The 13178-nt window shown below is 38.6% G+C and overlaps 1 protein-coding gene across 1 annotated transcript in view; it reads left to right on the forward strand.

The window, feature by feature from the left end:
* The window catches only part of MET (MET proto-oncogene, receptor tyrosine kinase), a gene marked incomplete at its 3' end in the record, with an annotated part of 57787 nt that overhangs the window by 11465 nt on the left and 33144 nt on the right, over positions 1-13178 (forward strand). Inside the window, exon 2 of the mRNA XM_010074788.1 lies at positions 3699-3890. Within this exon, the coding sequence (XP_010073090.1) occupies positions 3699-3890 (192 nt within the window). The remainder of the gene's footprint in view (positions 1-3698; positions 3891-13178) is intronic.

Raw genomic sequence — 13178 nt, forward strand, 5'->3', positions numbered from 1 at the left:
GTTATTCTTTGAAAAAGGATTCTTGCCATTTGCAGATATCAGGATCCAGCTCATTCATCAGTAGCTCGTTTCCCCCTTGTTCCATGTTATGCCATAGAAATGCTCAAAGGAGAAATGTTGCCAACATTTCTGGGTACCAGCTTCTCTTGAGGGATACTGCCAGGATCCATAGTGGAAAACAAAAGTTGATACTTAGGAATTTGATTCCTGACAACTGACAAGTTAAAAGTCATATAAACAAACCAGTGGGAAATAAGACTCCTGCCTATTCCCACTTTTACTTGAGTTCTTTCTCATAACTGTAGTATTTCACAACTGACACTAGAAATTTTACTTAGTTACTTTCAGAGCATTTCTCTGATTTGTCAAATTAAATTTTAATTTTAATGATGTCCTCCGAATAACTCACAAGACCATATGAGATGTTCTGCAGTGATTAGGTCATTAATTTCTAGTTTATTCAAGACATTAAACATAATAATCAAGACATTACACATAATATCCCTTTCTAATTGAGCACTGCACTTAACTAAGACGAACAGGTTTTGGCCAGCTCCAAAAGGATGAGTCTGGAGGAGAGTTTCTCCAAACTGCAGTGGCTGCAAATAACACAAAAGCTCACAAAAAGGCTTTGGTTCAAATTTTGAATTTTTTTTTTTTTCCTGAGTCCAGCTATTCAGACTAGAGACTAGACTCTATGATCAGTTCTGACACTAACCTAACTGGGTATTTTTTTGAAATATTCATTAGTGGCTTTAAGATTTCCTCCCTGCTTTGCACTTCAAATATGCAACTCTGTCCAAAATATTATTTTTATGCTGACCGAATATGATGTCTAAATCATTGATTAACTGCCAAACAGCAACAGCTCCCAACACCACAACTTCCCCTATGAACAAATAAGACAGCCTTGGTTATCTCCTACCCTTCTGGACAGGGCCTTAGAAGGCCAGGCTTGCCCACACCTCATTACATTCCAGTGGCACACCTACACCAGCTTCACAAAACCCTTGCTATGAATCACACGCACAATTGGCACCTCCTGTCCTACAAAAGAAGCAATATAGCCCAGCCCACGCACTTACCCGCTCTCTAATCGTCCGTTTCAATAGTTGTGTGATTTGTCACTGGAACTTGGCATAATATCCAGAGTGCATCGTCTGACATCAGTTATTTTTCCACATTGACAGCCAAAAGGATACTTAGTGCATACTGAGAGAGAGGGAGGGAGAGAATCAGGCTTCAAAGAGTTAATTTAAAGCAGTTTCTTTGATTAAGTTTTCCATGTTATCAATCTTCCTTTAGTTTTCTAAGTAGCCTTTTAATCTCTGCATTTCTACTTAAAGATCAAAGCCTTCCTATTTCTTAAACATCTAACCTTACATTATGGTTAATCTATGAAGCGCCAGGTTTTATAAGAGAGACATATGCGGAACAGTCTGCAGGTTCTTGGGCAGATACCCAAAATGACGACATCTCTGAGGAAGGCTGAGCTGACTGTGGCTGAACTGACTTCGGGGAGGCTAGGAAAGGTGTTGGGGCAAGGAGGAAAATCCAGCCACTTGTTAGAAAGAGCTTGAACAAGGTTTCATGAGGCAGGTCAAGATGTTCAAATTGTCTTGAGATTAGCACAGAAACATCTCTTCCCAAAGCCGTTTGCTCATGGAAAAAAAGGAGTTCCAGCAAAGAGTGGAGATCCCAAGTTGGGGGAGGGTAAATTCAGAAATCTGCCTTATTTCAAAAAGCATGAAAGCTGTACATCTTTCTGCACTTGAACAGTTCATACTCATTGTATGAGTAATCTTTGCACAGATGTTTCAGAAATACTTTTAGGCTGCATAGGATGTGAGTGCAAAAGAATAAAGCTTTTAGCTTGTTCGGTGGCCAAAGCAAAGCTAAATTTGTGACTTGTTGATGATTTAACCCAGTCAAATACTGGGTTAAAAATACTTGAAGCATATTCAATGAATGTTCAGTGTGCCTAGTGCAAAATTCAGCTCCTGCTGAGCAAAACACACCGTACATTAACAGTTAATACAAACCCTAATACAGAAAACAATTTAGCATGTGGATAACCAAACTGTTAAGTCACTGCCCTATCAGATCTAATCTGGAAGCCTTCTTTCTGTGTCATTAGGCAGTGCACAGAGACTTCAGTTGCTCTTCTTTGGCCTTACACAGGTTTTTACCTAAACGATACAGTAAATTGACAGGGCACCTGGAGAAAGGCTGGCACCACTGCTGACTGCAACTCCTAGGGATTACAGAAAACTTCACCCGCCAGTGCTGTTGCTGTACACAGTTCAGAAATGTTACAATTCAACAGCAAAGGACTGAGCTATGAGGATGAACATTTTTGTTAATAGCATTTTCAATGCCTTGGGTTTTTTCCAGAATTCACCAGTTAGGCTAGCAATACATTCTTGGTTTATTGCTTCCTTTCTCGTAGTACTTTGAGGGAAAAACATCTGAATCTAGAAAAAAAAAAAAATAAAATTACTCCTACATGCTCTTTACGGGTATGGTCCAGATCTATTGAATTTAGTGGAAAGACTCTGTCTTTAAAATGTTTAATTCAAGAGTTTTAAAAGATTTTTTAAAAACATGTTTGTAACAACAAATCGATAAAAAACCGAGGAAAAATGAAGCTCTCTATTGATGTCAACAGAGGGAGCCACCATAAAATCCTTTATAATCTCCCTACATGTTTATTCATAAAGTATGTCACAGTGGGAACATGCTAGATGACTTCCAAATTTAAACCGGTTAGAGATCCTTTAGGGGGTTCCCAATTATTATCTGTATGATCTCACCAAAACAGATGATGTAGTATCAATAGTAATGGAATTATCAGTTAATAGATTACTATTGAATTGTCAGGACAGCAGGTTATATTCTTCTCCGGAGATAACTTAAAGTGTATTGTTCAATAATTTTTCCAATGAAAATTAAAAATGTGTAATCTCTATTCCCAAACTGAAAGAGAAAATCCTGCAAATGCAGCAACTATTATAGTACACTCAAGACATATGAAGTTTGGACAAAATAGTGCATGAGCCATAGATGATCAATTCAATAGGCTAAGTAATTATAAAAAGCTGGCTTGCCCATAGTTTCATTTAAATATACAATCAGAAACATATTTATCCTGGCTTATCTCTTTTTTCTCTTTTTCCATCTTTTTCTCCCTTTTTCTGTCTTATCACTGAAAATGGTAGTGAAAAGAGAATAGAAGGAGAAGACTACTGGAAATTGTTATTTTAATGCAAGAAAAGGTAGAAAAAATTGCAACATTTTTAGAGAATAATTTTCTAGGAATCACTGTTTTAGAAGCAGGTGTGTTGCTGGGCAGGCTCTGCAGTCAAAGAGTTCTGAGACCCCTGGAGAAGCAGCATTACGAAAGTCTCTAAGAGAAAGGATACCTTGATATATGTGCTTATACACATATCATCTGGTTAAATGAAGACCCTATGTCTTATTCCCAACAGACAGGATGAAAAAAAAAACATTAAAAGAAACATTCCCATAATATTAAGAAGTCGCTTTCCTCATGGAACATCATAACTGATGAAGCAATTAAGTTTGAAACATTTTAAAATACTTTTGGTCAAATGCATTTGTGCTAAATGACTTCACTCTGACAAAGATCTATTCCTACTCATAAAGACAGTACTCATCTGTACTTCATTTTCTAACAGGCTTTTTCAAGAAATGCTTCATACTGCAGAGCACAAGATGATGAATACCGCTTAGAAGTTACGACTCCTTTGCAGAGGGTTGACTTATTCATGGGCCAGTTCAACAGTGTCCTCTTAACTTCAATATCTGTCTTCATCAAAGGGAACCTTACAATTGCTAATCTGGGAACTTCAGAAGGACGCTTCATGCAGGTAAATATTATTATGACACCTTTACAATAAAAAAACATACTGGAGTTTAGCAGGGTGGTGAGAAGTGAGGAGTAGTATTACCCCAGTTTAACAGGGCATTAGAAAATCTAAATTGCTGAGTAGAATAGAGCTTCTGGAATACAAACAAAGTGCCTAATAGAGGATTCAGCATTTTAAGTGTTTACATGGGCTTTGTGGTTTGGAGTAATGGTTTTGGAGCAAATTCTACCATGATCTCCACTTAGTCCAGCTGGCTTAGTTCACAGAGCAGTTCTGGTCCGTATGAACTAGATTTCTTTCAAGGGAAACTAAACAGAAAGCTCTGTCTTGGATGCACATCAAATATGCTCCAACCCCAGCTGGGGCAGAAAGGTCCAAAACAGTGGCTGATTCTTCAAACAGCTTAAGATACACGCTTCATATGGTCATTTGGTCTAGTGGATCAGATTAAACCTAGTTCAATGTAAAATGCCAAAACAGCTTATAATGTAGAAACAGGAGCCTCAGCATTAGTTGTTGCCATATACTGATCCACTCCTCTGGCACCAAATTAGTTGCTAATGTACCCATAGCCTATGACTCAGAGCTGTAGAACTGAGATTAGTTCCTCCTCCACCTACTTTCAAATTTCTCTGAGTGCATCTTAGATTTTTGGGCTCTTGCTCATTCCTGTTTCACTCTGTTCTTTTGGACAGCAATTCTTCCTATCCTAAAACAAGTTTTCCATAATAAGTGGTAAATCACCCTCCTGAGAAGTCTGTTTCCCTCCACTGAGCACGTAACTAATCTGGACAGGTAGATTATACTACATGACTTCTTTGTAGGTGACTAACAGAATAAATCTAACCCACAGAGCCAACAGTCTTTTAAAAACTTGTAAGTCAAAATCAAACCTCAGAAGACAAAATACTCTGAAAGCACCAAGGGCTCCCTCTATTCGTCCATCGTATTTCAAGTACGGTCATCTTGTAATGACCTTCTTGGAGAGCTTGGCTTTTCCAGCTGCCGCAGAGTCCCGCCTGGATGTGCATCTCAGCCTGGATCCTTCTTGCACCCAAGCACCTGTGTCCATTTACTTTGTCAGTATTTTTTGCTTTCTAGTGGGCTTCCTGAAGGATTGGCAGTCTTTGGCCCTTCTTGCTCTGTAGGCTACAGAGGGTCATTGAAGTTAGTAGTGTTGTCCCCCAACCATCATTAACTGAAACCTGATGAGAAGGCCAACAGTTTCTGTACCTTTCCAGTTTTTCTGTTTCCCGTAACCTTCCATAAGAAAATACTTGGGCACACGTAACTTTTCATAAAAACAAGCCTTCTGTTTCTTCTCTCCCTTCCCCTCATTCTCCATCCTTACCACATGCAGTAAGTAGAGTCACATATTGTCCCCAGTATATGCACCCTTTCCGGACAAAGGGAACCCTACACCTCCACTTCTGTCTTCTTCACAGGCTGGACACAGAACCTGCCCCATAATGCAAAATCCGTAATGCTCCTACAGGGAAGGAGGTCAAAGTGATTTACCACAAAAATTTACCAGGTGAAAAATTGGAGAAAATAATGTTATCCCCTTAAAAGACATTCATTCATTGACAGCCCTGCCAGTTTTACCTGAACTTCCCATGATGACCTTAGTAACTGTAAGCTGCAGTTTGTCTTCAGCACAGGAAAGGCAAATGCTAAGAGCTACACACTGAGCACAGACCAACCTACGCTCTGTTCTTAAATGTAGGTACTGGTTCACACAGCGAACATGAGCAATTTATTTAACCTTTCTGAAGTCATTTCCTTATCTACAAAATACAGTTAATAACAACTACTGTCTTACTCACAGCATTTCTTCTGGGCTGTCACAAAGCTTTTAGGGAGGTTTGGTGGCAAGCAGCATTATTTTTATTTGTAACATTCTTTAAATTATTAATTCAAGTCCTGCACCACACACTTCATTTAGACATTTGCCCAACTCAAGGAACAATTAAAATATTTCCAGAATACATTTCCCATTCCAGGTTCAGTTACAGATCAAAATAAAGGCTATTGTGTACACTGCACATTGCCATGAACAGAAACATTCTCATCATTGAATTAGATTGGCTGGAGCTACAGGGGGAAGTCAGCATTGGGCTCATATTGTAATAAGTAGGAGCTCGCTCTTTGAGGGTTTGGTGAAACCATCAGGAGAATAAGCATACTGACAACCTTTAAAGACATTACCTCCAAATAAAAAGGTTAGTGTTTGTTTTGGCTTTAAATGATCTTGGATGGAATACTAGGTCTGTAGAATACAGCAGACAGCTCTTTGCAGAATTTAATGTTGACTTACATTAAATTTTTTTTTTTTGCCTTTTTTTTCCACTAATAGTTATCTAGGAAGTGCTTTCAAACATGTTCATTAGCAAATGCCCAACTAAAGCAGATTTGCAGTGTTTCTATGGAAATATAGCTATTAACTGCAATGAGATGGAGATCATTAAAAATTGAGCTATTAAATAACCATTACTGAAGTAAAATGGGTTAAAAAAAGTCAGGATAATCTAACAATGACTTAATTTATCAAAAAGATATCCCCAAATGCTTCCTCACATTTTTTAGCAAAGAAATGTAATTATGTTCTTTTTTTTTTCCATTCACAAATCTACTGGAACATATTGGAAAGAATCCTCAGTTTTTCACTTATTATGCACTTCACTTTTGCACAGTTATTTGCACTCACACTTTTACCTCTTTGTACCTCCAAGTATTGACTTTTCCAGTGCAATCCCCTTGTAACTTATAGCTATTCAAAGTTGACTATACTCCTTCAGAGATAGGTATACTTCCATAGACAATTAGTTGCAAAATTCTACCTATTAGGGAACCTGTTTTAAAACTGGTTATATTGTATTAATATCTTGCAAACATATTTTCATGCCAACTATTGAAAAGCAGAAGAAAAAAATATATACGTTTCTAAAATTAGAAAAACAGCTCAGCCCATCTAGTTCATCTCTTTGAAATACCAGACCTTACCATATTTAGACAATTTAGTCTGTGACATAAATTTCAGCACTAGCAGTCATCTATGAGATTAAAAGAAATAGTAGTACAGTACCTCTGTCTCTGACAACTGCACCCTGAAGTGCACAAATGTGAAGTAGCATGGTGAAAGTAACGAACATTTAATTCACATTTTTGCTCTATTAATTTAGGGTTTCCTTTAACTGTTATGAAACATTTTGTGGGGTGGAAAAAAAATATGTTTAAAACATAGTGATGATGCCACCTAGATCGAATTGGAGCTCCAGGCCTGCACTGTGGAAGACAGTAGGTGCAGCAGCAAGCTACTGATACTCAACCTGAAAGAAACTGATTTGAAAATATTTCTCATATTGTCCCATTATACTTGCTTATACTTGACCAGCAGCCAAACACTTGATTCTCCTTCGTTTCTTTCTTTTCTTTTTCATGCTTTCATCTCCTTTTGGACTTTTTTCTGCTCATCACTTTCTGCCTTCCTACTGCCCCCTCATCTCTGACTCTGTTTCCATCTCCATCCATTTTTCTCTCTTTACCACACAACTATAGCACAGCATTGCTGCAAAAGTCAACAGAAATTTTAACAGGTAGTTTCTGAGAACAAAACTTTTCCTTCTGTAGATGATGGCTACCTGATTCTGGGGTTTTTCGATGTATTTAGAGACATACCACAATGAATAGTTCCTATCTTTACAAGTGTTTCCACTGAAGCTTATGGTGTTATCCATCAAAACCGTGCTAATGACCAAACTCAGAATATAGCATGTATTTTTCTTATTTTAAAAAAAGTCTTCTGAGGAGCCAGTAATATTCAGAATGAAAAAGCATGTATGTTTCATCCAACCAAAGAACCTGTTGTTTTCTGCTTGTGCTTTTAGTTTGATTAAACAGAATTATTGATTTAAACAGCTCTGGAAAGCACCAATATGGGAAAGAAAATACATCCTCCTTCACTAAATGTTTTTTTTTTTCAGACAAAATCTAAAACTAAAATCAAATCGATCTGGATGGTCCAAATACAGAAGATTCATGAGTTCTTTTAAGGAGGATAATTGAGGCCAGGAGGTGAATTCCAAAGCTCTCCTGGAGAGTAATTGCAGCCCATTGACATACTGAGCATGTTTTGGCTGCATCAGAAATATTAAATCTGTATTTGGCCATGAATAGACTGGAGTTTGTAGTTTACCAAATATTGTGGAGTTTCTGTTACAAAACAGAGCAGTAATAATTTTTCTGAGACAGCTGACATGCATGAGACGGAAAAGAAAAATGGTTTCACTTCCTTCCTAAGCTGGAGCCTGACAACAAGTTTTTTTTTCACCGCTTTTTTTTTCTGTTGAGAAGTTGCAGCTGTTTCGGCCTTTCTTATTGTGCTTGTTTTCAGAGTGTGACTGGGAACAGAGGCTGAAAGTACAGCTGTTGGGTGCAAAGTGAATCAGGTATTTCACAGTGGTTATTTGATTAGAAATCATCACCGAGTCACACTGCTGTAGCTGAGGAATCAGATTTTCAGCTGGTGTAAAGCAGCCTAACTCTGCTCAAGCCAAAGAAGCTACAATGAAAATACGACTCACAACTGGAAAAGACACTTTCATTACTAGCCACTATTTTGGGAAATTATAGTTTGCAAAAAGAAGGACAAACCATGATACATTGAGATAAAATATTTTCTGTATCTTCTGCTTTTGCTCAGTTCCAAGGTGATTTTTTTTTTCTTCCTGGAGCTTGGTATTATTTCAGAGAGTGACTTTTGAGTTATGAAGAAAAGAGCAAAGTTCTTCAGGAAGGGGAAATCTTTTTGATAGCTCTGGGGAGAGTGGGATATGGGAAAGTTTTACAAGATTTATTCTTAAAAGCTTGGTCTGGCCTTAACAATGAACAAGAGACTGATGCCCTTGATGTATGCAGAGGCTGGTTTTCAGTGTAACACTATGTTTGGAAGCAGAATACTGCTTGAATCTTGCCTCACCGAGGTAAAGCCCAAGCAAATGCACTGCTTGTTGCTGATCTTCTTGAGGAAGAGAGGGATAGAAAAGTTTTCACTCTACATTTTGCAACTACTATGGGCACCCGCTCTATTTAGATGCAATTTTGGCAGCAGGGCTATCTCATTCTTCTGGCTATACCAGTAAAACTCAGTGCACAGAGGGGCAGCACTGGGCTGCGGTGGAGTGAGGAGCTCCCCCATGTGCCCTCTCATCTGTATGGGGCAGTAGGACATCCATCCTGTTGGCTTATGGAGGTAAGGAAAGGGTCTTCCCATGGGTGTATATACACCCCGAGATGCCGTCAGCCACATGCTGGCTGCAGTCCTGTCCAATCCAGCTGGACATGAGCCAGCTCTATCTGAAGAGCCAAGCATTAGCAAAACATGGTCATGCACTGTCATGTCTGAATAGATTCTGGACTGAAAATGGCATGGGGCACGAGAACTGAAGCATGATGGCACAGATAGACCTCACTGGAGTAGAGCATGTCACATAACAGGCCACTTGCCCTTCTCAGGGCCTCTCCGCACTTGTTAGACACAAAACAATACAGAATAATAATAAGCCTTATTCTAGGGACCCATTATATCCCAGTATTTTTAACCATATTTTTCGCTAAGAAAGGATGTATGGGTTTAGAATAAAGGTTCAAGAAGCAGAGTTTCCTACCTCTGGAAGGAGTCTTAGTGGATAAGGGAGAGGTGTGAGGCAAGTAAAAGCACACAGTGGTCCTTCTCCCAGGACCCTCCTGCTTCTGGCACTCACCGACACACAGATTCCCTGAGCTGGAAATTGCACCTTTATCTGACATTTAATAGTCCTTTATGGACTTATTTTCCATCAATTTTTTTTTTAATTATTTGTTGTTTTATCCTCCACGGTACTCTATGACAATAACTTCCATAATTTCATTCTGCTTTGAACGATGAAGAGCTTCCTTTGGGGTTTCCTTAACCTGCTCCCTTATCATTTCATTTGGTGCCCCTGATTCTGTCTGATGAGGAAGAGGGATGGGGCTCTCACAGATCAATGGTTTGGGAAATTTTCACACACTGAGCACAAACCTATTGTCTTTCACATCCAAGTAGACAGAACACTTGATAGTCACACTCATTTCCCAGGAATACTTATGATTAAAAACAAACACAGCCACCAACAAAGTTTAACACATATCTCATTTCCCTGAAAAGAGGGGAATTAGCATGTGTCATAGCTGCTTTCATAGATGACATGCCAGGGAACATAATGCATGCTATAGAAATTAGTATAGACAAAAATAATCACATCTGCTTTTTATTTGAAACTGCAGTCAAGGCTTGGAAAAATTTGTCCCAGAATTCAGCAAGAAGAGAGCCAAGCTTTCAGAATTGCTTTCTTCTTGCAAACAGCAAAGGGGCAAGGCCTTGCCACTCCAGGAATCGAGGCTCAAAGCCATGATGCCTATCAGCCAAATGAGCTGACGCAGAGCACAGGAGTACAGAGCTTTGCATCTTTCAGCATGGTAGTTCAAATCCAGTTTACACCATAGTATCCTGGAAGCCATTTCCACCTTCAAGTTGATCAAACTTCTTTTGATCTAGTTCCTGTCCCACTAGACAAATGTAGTCGTAACAAAACCCACCAGTGCCAGTGCAAGCCATGTTGGAAGCAAGTGCAAGGAGGTGAAGAAATATATGAGCATGGACCTTAAATCTTAGAGAGCCAGAAGGAGGAAAGAATGATGAGCTACCCATGGAGTCATCACAAATGCCTTCTCAGTGCCTTCTTCTATCCTGCTTCTGTGGTCCAGCAATTCATCTGGCTTTTCAATACTGGCAGTCTGACCAGTACTGAAAGATAAGGTGTTTATTTAGTCTGACCAGTATTTAAGGCTAAATGCAAACTATGCGCACATGCGTTTGTAGTAAGGTGCATAGTTGCAATCCTCCCCACTTTATAATTTTTAAATCAACAGAAAACTGTGGCTAACTCTTGGTAAGTAACATTGTCATATCTATAGCTCAATTTTTAACAGTTTTTATCAGTTCTTTCAGTGGTAAAGAATGTATCTTATTGCATAATGCAAAATCCATACAGTCAAATTAAAATTAACACCTGGTGCCAAATCTGTTTTGAGAGCACACATGTTTTAATATTCAGTTTGAGTAGGAAAGCTTATGCTCTTCAGAGGAGATCCATTATACTCTCCGTGGATTAGAATGATATACAGCATTTAGAGAGCTACATATGTGCCCTTTGCAAGGCCACGCTGCATATCCCAGGGCATTTGAGGCGTTACACAATAAAGTTAACCCTGAGCCTATCTCTGCTGGGTAATGGCCTACACCTGCCAGACATCTAGGGAAAAAATAACAATATGATACTTAGATGGGATTGCTTTTAGGAGGCCTCTCATTTTTGCAGAAGATATTTCAACATGTAGACTGTAACATCTGTAATTCAATCCTGCTGACTGGCAGAACTGAGCATCAGAATGATTTTTAAAAGAAGCTGTTGCATGCTGTTTTGCAACTCAAGCTATTACAGTCTTAATTTGCCATGTTATGTATAAATGAACCTAGAGTCAAGTCTTCTTACTTAACTTTAATACTTGTTGATAGTAATGAAAGTATATTTAAAGGAATTATTTCCATGTTCCTGGACCTAAGTGATCACTGACTTCCAGTATAAAGGATGTATTAATTAATATATTATTTGATTAATTGTTGGCTGTTATCTTCATGGAAGTACTTTGAGCTATGCTGAAAGACCACATACTTTTTTTGGTTTTTTCTTAAATAGAGGGACATAAATATTGTGTTTGCTTTGAGAAGGATGTCTGAGGTTGTAGTTACTGCTAATGAATGTAATTCTTGGAATGGCTATTTGTAAGAAGATCAGAAGAGCCACATGGGTTTAAACAAAGGGTCCATCTAGTTCAGTGCTCTGTCTCCAGCAGTGCTGACAAGTGGATGCCTAGGGACCCAGGCAACATGCCTAATACCTTTTTCTTCAAGCCTACAACTATTTTCCATTTTGGAGATTTCCTGAGCTATCGGGTTTTGTCTGTTTACCTCTTTCTATGTACATGTGGAGTTTCCCTTTGAATTTGTATTCTTCTTGCATTCATAACCTTCAGCAAGGAGTCCCGTAGGTCATCACATATTGCTAGGAATTCTTACTCTTTTGTTTGCTTTGAACCTGATTCTCACTTTTGTCTTTTTATGGTGTTTAGTACTTTTATTAGAATGGCCAGCCTCTGCACACTCATGATTCTGTATGCCTTGTTCATAGCATTTCTACACCTACCCTACTCAGTCATTGTTCATTACAGCCTTTTGATCATCTTTTTTACTCTTCTCTGAACCTTTTCCCATTTTAACATACTCTTTTTGTCATGAGGCAACCAGAACTGCACAGAGAATTGAAGGTTCAGGCAAGCCATGAATTTGCATGACATCAGGATGTTTTCTGATTTGTTCTCTAATCCTTTCTAATAATTCCTAAGTTTTTATTTATTTTTTGACTGCTGCTGAGCAGTGCGATGATGTTTTCATGGAACTATCTATCATATACCACTTTAAATTCATCTTTGTTGTATTTCACCTGCCATTTTATTGCCTTGACATGCTGTCAAGTCCTGCCATCCTTCATAGTCTGTCCTCATCCTTATCACCTTGAATATCTTCAGATCATCAGAAAACTTTGTCAGTAGAGTGCTCAACCACTTTTCCAGCTCATTTATGGGTATGTTGAACAGTACAGATCCCAGCACAGATACCTTGCAGAACACCTCTGGTGACTCCTCACTATTGCAAGGACTGACCATTTACTGCTAACATCTGTTTGTTCTCTTTTAGTCAGTTATTTATTTGTGCAAGACATTCCCTCTCTCCTAACTGCTTGAGTGCAGGCACACGATATGCTTTAATTTATTTTATGTTCTGGAAAAATGCTTGATTATTAAATTAATTCTTAAAATGTAAAAAAAAAACCCCTATACCACCCTCTGCCACAAAAAAAAAAAAAAAAAAAAAAAAACCCAGCACTTTATAGACTTTGTAAAGAGAAATCCTTCTCTAGTACTGAACCATTTCCATGGTAGAAGTATGGTGGTGTGTCCACGGTAGATTAAAGCCACACTGTACCCATACCAGCCCAGTCCCAAGCAATAAAAATCAGAGGTTTCTGAGAACGACACTGGAGTCGTAAGTAGCCTCTTCTTACTGCTGTAGAAGCTGTCTTCGAATTACCTTTTTCTTCATGATTATGTTGGATAAGGGTAAGATAGAATTTCAAGGACTGGGCTGAT

The sequence above is a fragment of the Pterocles gutturalis genome, unplaced genomic scaffold (genome assembly GCF_000699245.1).
Source record: "Pterocles gutturalis isolate BGI_N339 unplaced genomic scaffold, ASM69924v1 scaffold41482, whole genome shotgun sequence".
Lineage (NCBI taxonomy): Eukaryota > Metazoa > Chordata > Aves > Pterocliformes > Pteroclidae > Pterocles > Pterocles gutturalis.